The sequence below is a fragment of the Pelodiscus sinensis genome, chromosome 26 (genome assembly GCF_052426305.1).
Source record: "Pelodiscus sinensis isolate ZL-2025 chromosome 26, ASM5242630v1, whole genome shotgun sequence".
NCBI lineage: Eukaryota > Metazoa > Chordata > Testudines > Trionychidae > Pelodiscus > Pelodiscus sinensis.
In genome coordinates, this window is record NC_143077.1 from 4,000,635 (window position 1) to 4,016,022 (window position 15,388).

General features: G+C 52.8%; 2 protein-coding genes across 5 annotated transcripts in view; one reads left to right on the plus strand and one right to left on the minus strand.

Annotated features, from left to right (window-relative positions):
* The window catches only part of AZIN2 (antizyme inhibitor 2), a 55,777-nt gene that overhangs the window by 21,897 nt on the left and 18,492 nt on the right, over positions 1-15,388 (minus strand). Inside the window, exon 1 of one of the 2 annotated variants that reach the window (XM_075908503.2) lies at positions 50-71. The exons of the other annotated variant lie outside the window; for it this stretch is intronic. The gene's annotated coding sequence lies outside the window, so the exon portion shown is untranslated. Of the gene's footprint in view, positions 1-49; positions 72-15,388 lie in introns of those variants that run through there. 2 annotated transcript variants of the gene reach the window in all.
* RNF19B (ring finger protein 19B) overlaps positions 1,002-15,388 on the plus strand; it is a 55,355-nt gene continuing 40,968 nt past the window's right edge. For 2 of the 3 annotated variants that reach the window (XM_075908732.2, XM_075908733.2), the window contains exon 1: positions 13,329-13,424. Coding sequence is in view for 1 of the 3 variants with exons in the window: in XM_089773481.1 (XP_089629607.1) it covers positions 1,083-1,157; positions 3,698-3,823; positions 5,544-5,654; positions 5,797-5,891; positions 7,473-7,545; positions 7,767-7,962; positions 14,963-14,965 (679 nt within the window). In the remaining 2 variants the exon portion in view is untranslated. Of the gene's footprint in view, positions 1,158-3,697; positions 3,824-5,543; positions 5,655-5,796; positions 5,892-7,472; positions 7,546-7,766; positions 7,963-13,328; positions 13,425-14,962; positions 14,966-15,388 lie in introns of those variants that run through there. The other variant, XM_089773481.1, reaches the window with a different exon arrangement.

Below are 15,388 nucleotides of genomic sequence, written 5' to 3' on the forward strand. Positions count from 1 at the left end.
TGATATCTCCAGAGCTTTGGGGAAAGTCCAAGGGGGTTTGGAAACATACCTGACTTCCTTCTATCCCGGGGATGCTGCTTCTGAGTGGGGGGGTCCATGCTGACCCCCAATGGCCACATGCTTGTCTTAGCCAGCCTTGCTGAAAGGAAAATGCCAGGGGTCAGCCTGTGCTCAGAAAGGGAGCAGCTCCCCTGGGTGTATTCCTGGGGGTTTCCCGTTGGCACACACTGCCTGCACCGGCGTTACTTCTAATGCAAGGAGAATGGTGGCCCGGATAGCAGTGACAACCATGCCTTGAGGGCGGGGGGCTGGACTCGATGACCTCTTGAGGTCCCTTCCAGTCCTATGATTCTATGAAGTCTTCAGTAGCCACAGCAGGCGGTAACTTAAAGATGACTAGGGTGGCCAGGTGTCTGGTTTTGAACCCGACAGTCCAGTCTTTGAGCTTTCTGTTCAGGGAACAAATTGAGAAAATAGAAACGAGCCGATAGAACCGTCGGGTGTTTTCTAACTAAGATGCAATGTCGATTGTGACGTCATGTCCAGCGGGGCCGGTGGTTTTGTTGAAACCATCTGGCCCCCCTAAGGACGAATGGATTTATTGGGGCCAAACCCGCAGCTCCTCTTCCATCTGCCAATGGCCCGAGCCTCTCGGGAGGGGGAACTTTTCTAGGGTTGGGGGCCCTTTGGTGAATAAAACACCCAAAGAAGCCCTAACCAACCCCTCATTCACGTGGCCCCCGACTGAGAAAGGCAGCCCAGAGCCGGGGGGGTCCCGCCTGGGGGGGTCCCACCTAGGGGGAGCCCTGGGGCTCGGGGGCCGGATCCGGCCCGCGGGCCTGAGGTCTCCCCCCCCCACTCTAAAGTGGCACGGACACAGACGAGCGGGCACCCCTGGGTGCTGCTCTCCCTGGGGTGGGGCCACGCAGCACCCAGCCAGGCGACCACGCGGCAGCCCGGGCGGAGGATAAGCCCCGCCCCTGGCGCCGAATCCCCCCAATCAGCCCGCGGCCCGCCCCTCGCGCCGCGGCGATAGGCTGCCGCGCCTGTCCGTCCGGCGGAGCAGGGCAGAGGCCGCGGCGATGGCACCGAGCGCGCAGGGCCGGGGGCCGCGGGCCGTGCTGCTGGGGCCGCCCGGCGCGGGCAAGGGCACGCAGGTGAGGGGGGCGCGCGGCGGCCAACCCAGGAGTCCGGCCCCGGCCTGCTCCTCTCCTGGGGGGCCCTGGCCCCTCCCCCTCCCTTCTCGCGGGGGGCCTAGCCCCTCCCCCACCCCCCCTCCCCCTCCCCTCTCGCGGGGGGCCTAGCCCCTCCCCCGTTCCTCTCCTGGGGGGCCCTGGAGCCCTGGCCCCTCCCCCTCCCCTCTCGCGGGGGGGGCCCTAGCTCCTCCCCCTCCCCCGTTCCTCTCCTGGGGGGGGCCCTGGCCCCTACTCTTTCCCCTCCCCTCTCGCGGGGGGGGGCCTGGAGCCCTGGCCCCTACTTCTCCCCTCCCCTCTCGCGGGGGGGGGACCTGGAGCCCTGGCCCCTACTCCTCCCCCTCCCCTCTCGCGGGGGGGGGACCTGGAGCCCTGGCCCCTACTTCTCCCCTCCCCTCTCGCGGGGGGGGGGGGGGGCCTGGAGCCCTGGCCCCTACTTCTCCCCTCCCCTCTCGCGGGGGGGGGCCTGGAGCCCTGGCCCCTACTTCTCCCCTCCCCTCCCCTCTCGCGGGGGGGGGGGGGCCTGGAGCCCTGGCCCCTACTTCTCCCCTCCCCTCCCCTCTCGCGGGGGGGGGGGCCTGGAGCCCTGGCCCCTACTTCTCCCCTCCCCTCCCCTCTCGCGGGGGGGGGGGGCCTGGAGCCCTGGCCCCTACTTCTCCCCTCCCCTCTCGCGGGGGGGGGGCCTGAAGCCCTGGCCCCTACTTCTTCCCTCCCCTCTCGCGGGGGGGGGGGGCCTGAAGCCCTGGCCCCTACTTCTCCCCTCCCCTCTCGCGGGGGGGGGGGCCTGGAGCCCTGGCCCCTACTTCTCCCCTCCCCTCTCGCGGGGGGGGGGGCCTGGAGCCCTAGCTCCTCCCCCTTCCCCTCCTCCGTTCCTCTACTGGGGGGGCCCTGGAGCCCTAGCTCCTCCCCCTCTCCGGGGGGGGGGGGCTAGGAGCCCTGGCTCCTCCCCCTCCCCCGTTCCTCTAATGGGGGGGGGGGACTCTGGAGCCCTAGCTCCTCTCCCTTCCCATCTCCTCTCACAGGGGACAAGGGGGACGGGAACCTGGAGCCCTGGTTCCCTGGCCCTTTCTGTTCCCAGAATACACTCTCCCCCCCCCCCCCCCCCCTTTCTATCTGGTTGTAACTGATTCCTTCTAGCCAGCCAATGGACTCTAGTAACATGAAGGCTGTGTGTAGACTGGCCCGTTTTTCCGGAAAAAAAGCTGCTTTTCCGGAAAAACTTGCCAGCTGTCTACACAGGCCACTTGAATTTCCACAAAAGCACTGACGAGCTCATGTAAGATCGTCCATGTTCTTGCGGAAATACTATGCTGCTCCCGCTCGGGCAAAAGTCCTTTTGCGCAAAGCTTTTGCGCAAAAGGGCCAGTGTAGACAGCTCAGATTTGTTTTCCGCAAAAAAGCCCCAATCACGAAAATGCCGATCGGGGCTTTTTTGTGGAAAAGCGCGTCTAGATTGGCACGGACGCTTTTCCACAAAAAGTGCTTTTGCGGAAAAGAGTCCGTGCCAATCTAGACGCTCTGTTCCGAAAATGCTTTTAACGGAAAACTTTTCCGATAAAAGCATTTGCAGAAAATCATGCCAATCTAGACGTAGCCGTAGTGTTTGTCTTCAAAATGTGCTACAAATGCCTACAAATGTCTCACTCAGCCATGTGGCAACTGCTTATTCCAAGGAAGCAGCTCCATGCTCTTTTGAGAGCCCCTAGAACTCTCTGTAGCTCTCTGGTTGCCTGAGAAATGATTTCCCCCGTGCGAAAGAACAGAATTCTCTGCCTCCTTGCATCAGCTGATCGCTAGTTAAGCTGCCCCTTTGGCTTCTGCAGGTTCCTTGCCCTTCGTGCTGTCTGGGACCGTGCTCTCCCACCCCGATTTCATGAGCATCATGGCCACCCATACAACTTCCATACCCTGATGTGGTCCTCCGGCCAAAAAATGTACCCACCCTTGGTCTGGCCTAACTTGACCAATCACTACGTGGATTTAACCTTTAGGCTATGTCTACACTGGCAGGTTCTTGTGCAAGAATCTGCAGAGCGTCCACACAGCCCACCCTCTCTTGCAGAAGAAGGCTTACAGTACGGCGTGGTAAGAGACGGTTTCTTGCACAAGAGCTATGCTCTTTTTTAACAGGTGTAAGCCCTCTTGTGCAAGGACTCTTGCACAAGAGGGCAGTGTGGATGCTCGGCAGGGGTTTCTTGTTCGAGAAAGCCCTGTGGCTAAAATGGCCATTGGAGCTTTCTTGCACAAGAGAGCGTTCACACTGCCATGGACGCTCTTGCACAGAAGCACAGCTTGCACATGGCAGTGTGAACGTTTTCTTGCCCAAGACTTCTTGCACAAGAACCCGTCAGTGTAGGCACAGCCTTACTGTTTTAACCTCGCTTCTGTCACTGTGAGGTGAAATTGCTTCCTTGTGATAAAAGCTTCACCTGTGGAGAATTGGTGGGATCCCTTCATGGAAGTTGCCTGAAAGTCACTTCTGGTTCTGTTTTCTCCTGTCATAGGCTCCTAAACTTGCTGAGACCTACTGCGTGTGTCACCTGGCAACAGGTGACATGCTGAGGGCCATGGTGGCTTCAGGATCGGAGCTGGGTAAAAAGTTGAAGGCGACTATGGATGCTGGCAAGCTGGTGAATAGTGTGGCAAGTGGTGCTAATGACAGTGCCAATTGTCTGGGTTTATTGAGAGGACTGAAAAGTGTTTTAAGAAAATACAGGGCTGTGGTGATCTGAACACTGTCTTTCATCTAGAATCATTGAGACCAATGACAAACCCAGGCCAGAAAAGGAAGAACAAGTTGTGAGGGAAATATGGGATTCCCCTTCCCCTTAATGCCGCAGGAAAGATGTCTTGTAAAAATATTCCTTCCTTTTCTGCATAGATCTGAATTTTCCCCCTGAAAATTCTTGTTTTCTTAGCTTCTACTTTTCCCTTATGGCTTATCCAGTTTCACTGACTAAATCCTGATTAATAAACACTCCTAGTTACCCCAAAGGGTAGTTATGTCTCGGGTTGCAGGAACAGGTGTTGTCTCTCTGACACTCCCAAGCCAGGTGCTCCTAAGCCCCGCAGAGAGAAAATTCGAATGATCCAAAAGTTTCATATGTCTCCTGAGTCCTTCAAATAATTGTGCTTCACCTGTAGTTTGTGAAGACAAAGCCTTAAAGACCAGTCACCCCAGAGAGCAATAAACACGTCAGTGTGCAAACGGCTTGGGTGTGGTGTCCCAAGTGATGGCTATTCTTAGTGCCTGTAGCACATTTCATCCGTAGACTTCAAAGCATTTTGTCCAGGTAGGTAAACCTGTTGTGGGGAAACCGAGGCAAGGGGTGATGTAACGTGCTCCAAATAACAGTTGGAGCAGAGATCTGAGTCCCATGCTGGTTCTCTGTCTATTGCATCATTTTTGCCTCCTTTTATGCATAACTTGTGCCCAACTTCAGACTTCAAGTCTCCTCCCTTTGCTTCCTGCCCTGCATGTTCCACTGAATGATGCTGTTTGTCAAGAGCAGGCGTTAGGACCCTAAAGGCTTTGTCATAGAGCTGGGAGACTGCTTATCCTCAGCCTTCACATGGTGCTTGCATTGCATCACTCCGCCTGCAGTGTCACAATTGGTTGTGAAAGAGAGAGGCCCTATCAAGAGAGACCGGCCGTTCTCTTCCACGTGCCTGTTCCTGGGACCCATGCCCTGCATTGTAGGAGCATATTTGGGCTTCAAGATAACTCCGTTTGGTGGCAGAACAGCAATTCCCAGCGCCCACCCTTGGACTGCATGTTTGCTTTTAAAAAACAATGTTGTTTTCCCTGGAATGAAGGGTTGCAAGAGCTACACAGAATCAAGGAAATCACCATAAATTTTAACCAAACCACCTAGTGTCTACTGCAACCTCCATTCTAAGGCGTTTGCCTCTAAGAGTATGTCTGTACCGCAGAGAGAAACCCGTGGGGAGGGTTTAAAAAAGGTCTCGGGCAGCCCTGAAATGGAATCAGCTGGTCCCATGTAGTCCTGTCTCAGGTGCCTGAGACAACCCCTTTTTAGCTGATCCTAACTGACCTGCTACCTTTCCCCGCCCCGTTGCAGCCCTCTGGCCTGGCTGTCACAACACCCCGGGAAAACTGCTATTTTGTGGTGGTTTTGTTGCACTTTGTAGTAGGTGCAGACTAGGGTCCCTGGGTTCTGCATGTTCAGTGACTAGCAGGTACGGAGACAACTTCAATGAAGTCAGTTGAGTTGCCGGGGTGTAAATGAGAGCACCCCATGACCCATCATGCTTCAGCGTGGACCATGGTGGCTAGTCTGGCCTATTAATTTTTTTTTTTTAATGCGCTGTCTGGAACTTTCCTCTAAGGTGAGCGATGAGATGGTGGTGGAGCTGATTGAGAAAAACCTGGAGTCTCCTCCCTGCAAAAATGGCTTCCTGCTGGATGGCTTCCCTCGCACGGTGAAGCAGGCAGAGATGGTACGTGACTTCGGCTCCTCTGGCTCCGTATCTCTTACAGCTCCATTCCCACTCCAGCCACGTCTCTAGAGGAGACGGGATGCGGGGGGAGCGCTCTCTGTGACTGTATCTGCGTACTTAAGGGAGACGGTTTCTGTTACAGCTGGATGAGCTCATGGAGAAGAGAAGTGAGAAGCTAGATTCTGTGATTGAATTCAGCATTCCTGACTCCCTGCTCATTCGGAGGATCACTGGACGGTAATAATTCTCCTTCCTCTCCTAGTCCGCTGGTTTCCTAAGGCTTTGGGAGAAGGCAGAGAGTTCTGGTTCCTGTGATCGTTTTAGCACCGTGTGGAGCCAGCTGTGTCAATGCACCTGCATCCTGGCCTGCTTCGGCCTTTGCTGTGTTCAGTTTTTGTTCCACATGCATATAGGGTTCTGGTGCCACAGTTCAGCGCCCACCCTGCTGTTCCCATCTTGGGCCTGCCTTGAGCCGAGTCTGTCTGTGCCATGGATAGCGGTTGGTGATGTGCGTGAGCATCAGGGGAAGATGTTAAATGCTAATGCTTTTATGTTGCATCTTCTCTGGTGTTCTTGCTGATTCATTGTGTTACCCTACAAGAGGAAGTGCCACCAAACATCCTCGCCCTGCACAGGGATGCATCTGTGTATTCATTAATTCTCATGGTTACATGCAAATCACACTCCCCGCCCCATGTTGCAGCTGTATCCGAGGTAGAAGGGTGGGGGGAGCAGGCGGGAGCAAGTGCTCGTGAGAACTGGCTTTTAAGCAGGCTCCCCACGACACTAGCTCCGATGGAGCCACCTGTCTCACCATGCTGCTGCCTCTGATACAGAGGCAGGATTACATGGGGGCAAGCAGGAGCCGGTATGCACATGGAGTTACCGCTCTCTCCAGCCCAGCATGTAGAGGCTTCTGGTATACATGTTTTATTGGCCCACATGAAGCTCCTTGTGCATAATAGGTCCCACCTGTCCTCCCATGCTGCTGCCTCTGATTCAGAAGCAGCACCACGGAGAGAGGGGACAGGAAAGGCGGCTGTGTGGGAACTGATACTCGTGGGGAGCTGGCTCTCCCCATGTACCAGCTCCCATGAAACCACCTCTCCTCCCTGCATGTAAACATGTAACCACTGAAAAATTCAGCAGTTACATGTTTACAGAAAAATGCTTAACATCCATTTTTCAGGTATCTGAAAGGGTGTCATGAGGAAGAGGGAGAAAATGTGTTCATCTTGGCTTCTGAGGGTAGAACAAGAAGCAAGGGGCTTAAACTGCAGCAAGGGAGGTTGAGGTTGGACATTAGGAAAAAGTTCCTAACTGTCAGGGTGGTCACACTGGAATAAATTGCTCAGGGAGGTTGTGGAATCTCCATCTCTGGAGATATTTAAGAGTAGGTTAGATAAATGTCTATCAGAGATGGTCTAGACGGTATTTGGTCCTGCCATGAGGGCAGGTGACTGGACTCGGATGACCTCTCGAGGTCCCTTCCAGTCCTAGTGTTCTGTGATCCCTAGTCCTGCTTCAGAGATGGCCATGTGGGTCCAGCAGAAATTCTCCATTCCACAATCCAGCCCTCTAATAGCTGGATTTGCAGAAGACTCCTCGCTCAGTCCTGTACAAAATACTCCTCTCTCCTCCGTACCGCTCCTTTTCTTCAGCTCTCTAAAGAGCTGCTTGGTTGAATTGACTCTAGCAAATTTTCTGCCGGAGTGAAAAGCATCTAGGCTGCTGCGGCTGTTTCTTGTGCTGACTGAGTTTGGGTTGTCCTCCTATCCTGAGCTGAGACACCTTGCTGAACCTTGTTTTCGGTTTCAGGCTGATCCACCCGGCAAGTGGCCGCTCGTACCATGAGGAGTTCAACCCCCCGAAAGAGCACATGAAGGATGATGTATGTGAGCTACCAATACATTTCCCCTGAGATCTTACTTAAATGATCTTCAATTCAAAGTCTGAGCAGTAACCACGCTTTTACTGCCCTATCTTCACCCGCTGTCGCCTCCTTTGACTAGACAGGCGTTTGAGGCAGCTGCGCCGATGGGGGTGGAGGGCTTCAGCTGGAATGTAACAAGCTGCGGATTTGTCTTGTTCACGGTTGTCTTCCTTTATCAGGCCACCGGGGAGCCCCTGATCCGCCGTTCTGACGATAACGAAGTGGCTTTGAAAACTCGTTTGAAGTCCTACCATACCCAGACCACCCCGCTGGTAGACTACTACTCCAAGCGAGGAATCCATGCGGCTGTGGACGCCTCCCAGTCCCCGGATGTGGTGTTTGCCAGCATCTTGGCAGCCTTCTCCAGAGCAACATGTAAAGACCTGGTTATGTTTGTTTAGGGCTCTTCTAGTGCCGTGCTCTCTCTGCTGCTCTGGGGTCAGGGAGAGGGACTGGCCAATTAAGAGAGTGGAAGGAGGGGGATGACATCCTGAGAGAGGACTGTGCCAAGTGTCAATTAAACAAGCACTTGCTAGGCTCTCTTTTGGCACCTGAACATGTTGGTATGTTTCCGTGTGTGTGTGTGCATAGCCTGTAGGGGGCGCAATGAGCTAACACCAGCCACTTCCCATTAGTAACATGTTTATATCCAATCAGGTCAAAAGTGAAAGTTTTGCTTCTTAGAGTCCTAGTTAACGGGAAAATACTGCACTTTCTACTGCTCAGTCTGCTTGGCCGGGTCCAGGCACGGAAGTAACAGGAGTGCTGAAGGTCATGGTTGATCTGTGTAGGCGGAGAGAAGGGGTCTTCCCTCCCTCACCCTACAGCTGTGGAAAATAAAGCACTGTCTGCTTGCAGGAAGTGTGTGTTGTCTGTGTGGGAGGAGGAATGAATGCAAAATGTGAGTGCGGAGAATCTGCTGCTTGGTACCATTTTAGAACAGAAACCTTTACCCGGTGGTGCAGATCGGATGTGTGTTCTACTGTGTGAGCAATACAGTAAACAGCACCGTTTTCTCGGAGAAGAATCTGGATTCCAGTGGGTTTGACTCTCAAGGGGCAGGGGGAGTGTAGACAACAGGAGAGGCTGGGATTCCATGGATTCTGCTGTCAATAATAGGGTTCAAAAAGGAGCTAGATAAATACATGGAGGATGGGTCCTTCAGTGGCTGGTAGGCAGGAATGGTGCCCTGAGCCTGTTTGTCCCAGGCTGGGAATGGGTCAAAGGGGAGGGATCACTTGATTCCCTGTTCTGATCACTCCCTCTGGGGCACCTGGCGCTGGCCACTGTCGGAAGACAGGATCCTGGGCTAGATGGACCTTTGGTCTGACTCAGTGGCCGTTCTGATGTTCTCCTCATCCCCCGATCATGGCTCGTGAGCCCTCTGTGTAGCTTTTCCGAACAGAGCCTTGTTTCCAAACAAATCATTCTTCAAGGAGCGTGGGATAAAAGCTCTAGCCCACACTTCAAATGTCCTTGAACCCTTCTCACCTGGCTTACGATATCCTGGAAATGCACTTGGAGTTTCTCAAGCAAGCCCAAGTGCTTGTGCAGAAACCGTGCTGCTGAGTGTAGATTTTAACATGACAGGGGTCATGCTGCCCTCTCAGAAGAAACAAGGCTGCTAGGAAACTAACGATCTCTGATCTGTGTGGAAATCTCAACAGTATACAGAAGCTTCTGGTATAAATGTTTATTGGCCCAGATGAGGGTGAGTGCCCTTTAACTGTCAGTGTATTTTGCTGATTTGGTGTAATAGGCTGTGCAATCTTACTGTGCATGGGGGATGTGCAGTCTTGTGCGCTGAGCGGCCGGAGGGATGGGCCCGTTCCCTGGGGGTTCAGCCAGGAGGCATGCGCGTCTCTCCTCTTGTTCATGATTTCTTGTTAATCACACTCTGCTCCCGAACGCTCTTTCCTGTGAAGTGCAGCCACCCCCTCCCCTTGCAAAAGTCTGTAAATAACCCCAGAAACTGAAAGTAGACTTGTTGCAGCTGCTCTCTGAAAGCACGTGACTGTGTGGGAAAGGGCTTGGGGGGGAAACGGAAGGTGAGAATCGGCTGCTCTATTTGGGTCTTCCCTAACTGCTGCAGTGTTGCTGTGGTATTTCCTCTTGCTTCACCACAGCACACTCCGGGGTGGTGGTGCTGGTGGGATTCTGGGTGTCGATTCTCTGGCGAGAGCAGATGGGACCCACCAGTCAGTTCAGGAATAGACAAGACTGGGTATAGACCACAGTGGAAATGAGAGTCAGAGCCACGGCTGGGTAATTGCCTAGAATGACAGAGAAACTCCCTTGCGTGTGATCAGCTTTTATCTCGGCTCCTGCTTGAACCTCTTGAGACAGAAAAGGAGAGCCTAGGCAGCAGTGATCAAATGGAAGATTCCCAATACAGCTCCTGGATTTGGGAAACAGCTCATCCCACCCCCATGTGCGATCTGCATCTGTCCTACATGTCAATCTCATTCTGCTGGTAGCAATGATTCAGTTTGGGTTTTAGTTCTTAAATTTGTGTGGGGGCTTTTTTTTTTTTCATTTTTGTTTCCCGTTTATTCCAGCTCAGTGACTCCATGAACCAGACGAGACACCACCAAAGGCTGCATGCTCCATCACCTCACTCCATCCCTTCCCCTTGGGAGAAGGGGCAGGCTGGAAGGGAAGGGGGGGGGGGTCATGGCTGAGCAGAGGAAGGGGGGGAAGAAACAGAAGGCAGAGTGGTTTGTTTCTCACCAGAATCATGTTCAAGAGGAGATTGATCTTTTCCTTTCATACTAAAGAATCAAAGTATTTGGGGAGGAAGAACACATTGTGCTGTATGAAAATGGATTTCTGTGCCAAAGATCAGCCTGCTGAGCCTTGGCCTTGCTGTTGGACTTGGTGCTATTTCAAGCTTTCAAACGGGACTCCTGGTGCTGCCTCTGCTTGGTAGCTCTGTGTGGTTTTGTTTTTCCTGAAGGACGCTGTCAAATTCGTTTTTCTGCTTCTTAAACGTAATTCCCCTACTACAGGACCAAAATGAATGCACAAAATGACTCCTTAGCTCTGTCATGGAGACAAGATCTGGCTCCATTGTACTTCCCTTGTTTCCTAGATGATTTGGCCTTCCTGAAACAAGGCAAAGATGGACTGAGGAGCCTTCTGCTCCTGTATGATACCATCAGCTCTAGCCCAAGCCTTCCATCTTTCTGATCTTGATCAAGCCAAACTTCCTAAAATGCTGAGAAATCCATAGGAATTTACCCCCTCCCACTTGATTGAGGAAGCAACAATGAATTGGATTTTTTGCCTTTTTTACAAACCAAATGCTGCCTTTGTCTAGTTTCTGAATCAATAAAATATACTTCACATTTCGTGTCCAGCTGTGTTTTCTTTCAGACCTGCACGCCACACAGGCTGGCAGGGGTGGATTGTAGCATAGACTCGATCTTCCAGTAATTGAGAGGGTCGAGGGTGACCAGAAAGTCCAGCTGGAGAACTCCACTCTGGGGCAATTAGCCAACAGGCCCTGCCATTTTCTTTCTTACCTAAGTACACATCAGCCTCCTTATTATGGAAGCGATCATTACAGGTGCTGACCCTGCTCTGCTCTCTACTCTGTGTATGTAGAAACAAGAAGTAAATTCCTTTGTGCTTTGACCCACTCTTGGCTAGAACTCACCTGTGTGTTTTCATAGATGACACAGTCTCTATGGGTGTGTCTACTCTAGCCCCCTACTTCGAACTAGGGAGGCTAATGTAGGCATTCGAGGTTGCAAATGAAGCCTGGGATTTAAATATCCCGAGTTTTATTTGCATCTTCCTGTCCAGTTGTCATTTTGAAGTTTCACTAGTCCGGACTAACTGCCCGCAGCTACACGCGGCAGGGACCCGGTAGTTCGAATTAAAGCCCCTAATTCAAACTACCGGGTCCCTGCCACGTGTAGCTGCGGGCAGTTAGTCTGGACTAGTGAAATTTCAAGATGCAAATAAAACCCGGGATATTTAAATCCCGGGCTTCATTTGCAACCTCCAATGCCTACATTAGCCTCCCTAGTTCGAACTAGGGGGCAGTGTAGACACACCTTAAGAGTTGTAGTAGCACCGTACGTCCATTGGTGGTGTGTGACTTTACTAAGGTCTCATATTTCCCCCTCCTCCCCTGGACTGCAAGTCTAGTTTTATTGCTTTTGAGCGTAGCTATTCCTTCACCGTAGCCTGTGACTATCCCCTTCATACCCTGCCCTCTCCCCTTCCACCACGGTAGCTTCTGCACTGTAGATGGCATTACATTTATCATCTCCCTTTATCGCAGCCTGCTCAGACCTTGCAGCTTATTCGCTGAAGTGATTCCTGAAACTTTTCTTGGTGTGGCAGTAAACTATATGAGTGGTCTTCCCTTGTTGCTATTTGTAGCAGAAAAACCCCAATCCATTTGTGGGCTCCTCTGCTGCTAGGCACCGTACAAGCAGAGAGAGTATGCCCCCGTGCCCCTCGGTCTGTTCCTTTGGAAAGACTCCTGCTCACTAACCCATTCAGTATTTCTCTTCGGGCCTGTCCTGTGCTTCCCCAGTGTTTCTCTTAGGGCTTTGGGGAGTGTTTTCTCACCTTTTGGAGGCAGGCTCACGAGGGTAACAGGTTGTGGAATCTCCAACACTGGAGCGATTTAAGAGCAGGTTAGACATTTATCAGGGCTGATACAGATGGCTCTTGAGGGCAGGGGCCTGGTCTCGATGACGGCTCGAGGTCCCTTCCAGTCCTCGTGTTCTATGATTCTAGGTTGGGCTTTGCTGGTGTAGCAAATTGTTCCTGTTAAATGACTTCACCCCTGCACGCTGCTTAGGCTGTGCTCTTTTTAAAGGTATGGTCATGCATTCGTGGGCAAAGAGAACATGTCTGATGTGCAGCGCTAGGACCAGCGTGGTGTGGGACATTGCATCCCCCGGCCATCCTATGTGCTGTGAACTATTCTCCAAGGCAGCAGTCTCTCAGGAGCTGCAGCGGTGTCGTGTAGGCTGCCGAATGCATCAATCTATTTTCCCTTCTGAAATGTGCTGCGGACCTCAATGGGAGAGCCCTGCCCGGATACAAAACTGGTATCCGCATCTTCTACACCAATGAGACGTGGATATCTGTGTGTCTGGCTGCGGAGACCCACCGCTACAGAGCAGATACTTGCACATTTGCAAGGGTCTAGATACAAAATTTTATCCACAGAAATGAGTGGTGGAAAACTGCCTCCACCTGGGTGGATGCAGAGCAGATCTCTGCAGAGCTGCAGGGCTCGGGTGGCATTGGAGCTATTGGAGAATGCCACAAGCTTCGTCCTCTGGGTGGTATTCCCAGGCGATGATAAAACCTCTAGCTAGTGGCAGCCAGCCTCGCCCCGCTTCAGCCTAGATAATGTCCCATTCACTGTGTTCCCAGAGACCACCTGGCCCCTCTGCACCCGGGGGACCGGGATGGCAAACTGCCTATTGAGGGAGATTAGGGTTCCCACCTTGCCCCTCCCCATAGTGCCCCCCTTCCAGTCCTTGTATTGTAATGGAATTTAAAGCCACACCATTATTTTTTTCCTACCACCCCTGCCTTTCTGCTGTGCTCACCCCAGCCCTGCTCCTCTTGATTGCTGCCAAGCGTTGCGTAGTGAAATGAGCTGGTGGGACGAGATCCCTGGGATGGAGTTCCCCTTCTGTTACTATGGCAACCGTTTCCAAGCGATACCCCAAACACTGCAACCCTGGACCAGCAGCGTGATGGGGAGGCAGCCATTGGCTGGGAGGTCAGGGCTGCAAACAAGCGCAGCCGCAGGAGCTGCTGAGTGAGCGAAGCCTAGAAAAGAAGGGGGGACTCCACCGTAGGTAAGAAAGAGTCCCCTGGCCCAAAGCCTGAGGTGCCCCTGTTAGGGGCGTGGGAAGGGCTATCCCAATGGGAAGATACTCAGGGTCCAGTGACCCAGCCACGTTTCTATAAGCCGTCCATCACCCTGGTATCTGAGCTCTCTGTCCTGCTCCCTATCTAGGGTTCCCCAACTGTTCTGGGCACCTGTGCTGGTAGCAGCTGGCCTGACACTGAGTTACTCCAGAGCTCTGCATTGCTCCCATCCATGCTAGGTCAGACCTGGTGAGGGGAGAGGGGGAGGGAAGCTGCTGAGCACCCCAAGGTTGGGAAAGGGCAGCCGCTGAATGGCCAGTAGGGAAAGGGGCGGGCCAGGAGAGGCTTAGAGTCCTCTGACCCTTGCTACTGCAGTGGGAAGCAGGGGCCTCTGGGGGGGCCAGGTGTGTCGCTGAACAAGTGAATCTGAGATTTGGAACAATCCAATATAAGAACATAGGAACGGCCGTACTGGGTCAGACCAAAGGTCCATCTAGCCCAGTATCCTGTCTGCCGACAGTGGCCAGCACCAGGTGCCCCAGAGAGGGTGAACCGAAGACAATGATCAAACGATTTGTCTCCTGCCATCCCTCTCCAGCCTCTGACAGACAGAGGCCAGGGACACCATTTTATCCCCTGGCTAATAGCCTTTTATGGACCTAACCTCCAGGAAATTATCTAGCTTCTCTTTAAACTCTATGATAGTCCTAGCCTTCACAGCCTCCTCTGCCAAGGAGTTCCACAGGTTGACTACACGCTATGTGAAGAAGAACTTTCTTTTATTAGTTTTAAACCTGCTCCCCATTAATTTCATTTGGTGTCCTCTAGTTCTTCTATTTACGGAACTAATAAATAACTTTTCTTTATCGGCCCTCTCCACACCACTCATGATTTTATAGACCTCTACTCTCCACAACACCCCCCCCCCCCCCAGTGAAATAAGAGGGTAGGGATTGATGCAGGTGCAGTGGAGCCCAGTTAAAAAATCTGCATTGGAGAGCCTAGATTATTGGTCGCCAATATGATGCTATTATGAGGCCAGGAAGCGTTGGTGGGGAACCACTGCTCTAGAGAGAGCGGCCAGTCCTCCTGTTCTCTCTAGAAGGCATCTAGTTTTGACTGGGCGCTAATCCTGCAGGTCAGGGAGGCGGGATAGTGACAGGCCTCAAAATAATATTTAATGTCCCATTGCTCTGCCAAAGAGCAGTTGCCTCTGTGTGTAAAGCTGACAGACCCTGGTCGTCAGCAGGTGGTATTGAACCGGGGACCTTAGGGACTAAAGCCATGAGCTTCTACCACATGAGCTAAAAAGCAGCTGGCTCTTAGCTAAGGCTGTAGAGCAGACTTCACTCGCCCTTGTTTAGTGCCTCTGGGTTACATGTTCAACTCCTGTGGAAAAAATAGTGAAATTCACCCCCCTCCCTCCCAAGTCCCATTGGACTTACGTGGGTCCTAACACTGGCCTGCTGCACAGAGGCAAATTTCATCTGCGTGTAACCCAGAGGCACTGAGACCGCTGAGAAAGGGAGTGTGACGAATTCTCTACAGCCTTAGCTAAGAGCCAGCTGGCTTTCAGCTCATGCAGTAGAGGCTGATGGCTTTAGCCCCAGGATCCCAAATTTCAATCCCACCTGCCAACAACCCAGGTCTGTTGGCTTGATATGTGTTTATAACCTCCGGGCTGGGCTACGGATGGTTTTACAGTTCCATTTCCAGGGCACAGCATAGTGCCGATTTTGTTCCTTCAGGTAGGCTAGAGACATAGAGGCCGGGGGAAGGGTAGAGGGGGTGTTGTCAGCCGAAGAAACAAAGCAGCTATGATAAAATGTAGCTAGCTCTGTCTGTTTCTGCCAGTCCTTCAATGTCGACAGCGTAGATGTGATTGGGAAAAGGACAGCCGGGGTAGGAGCCGTGACTGAAGCAGGCTGTCAGCCAAGGGAGGCTGATGTCT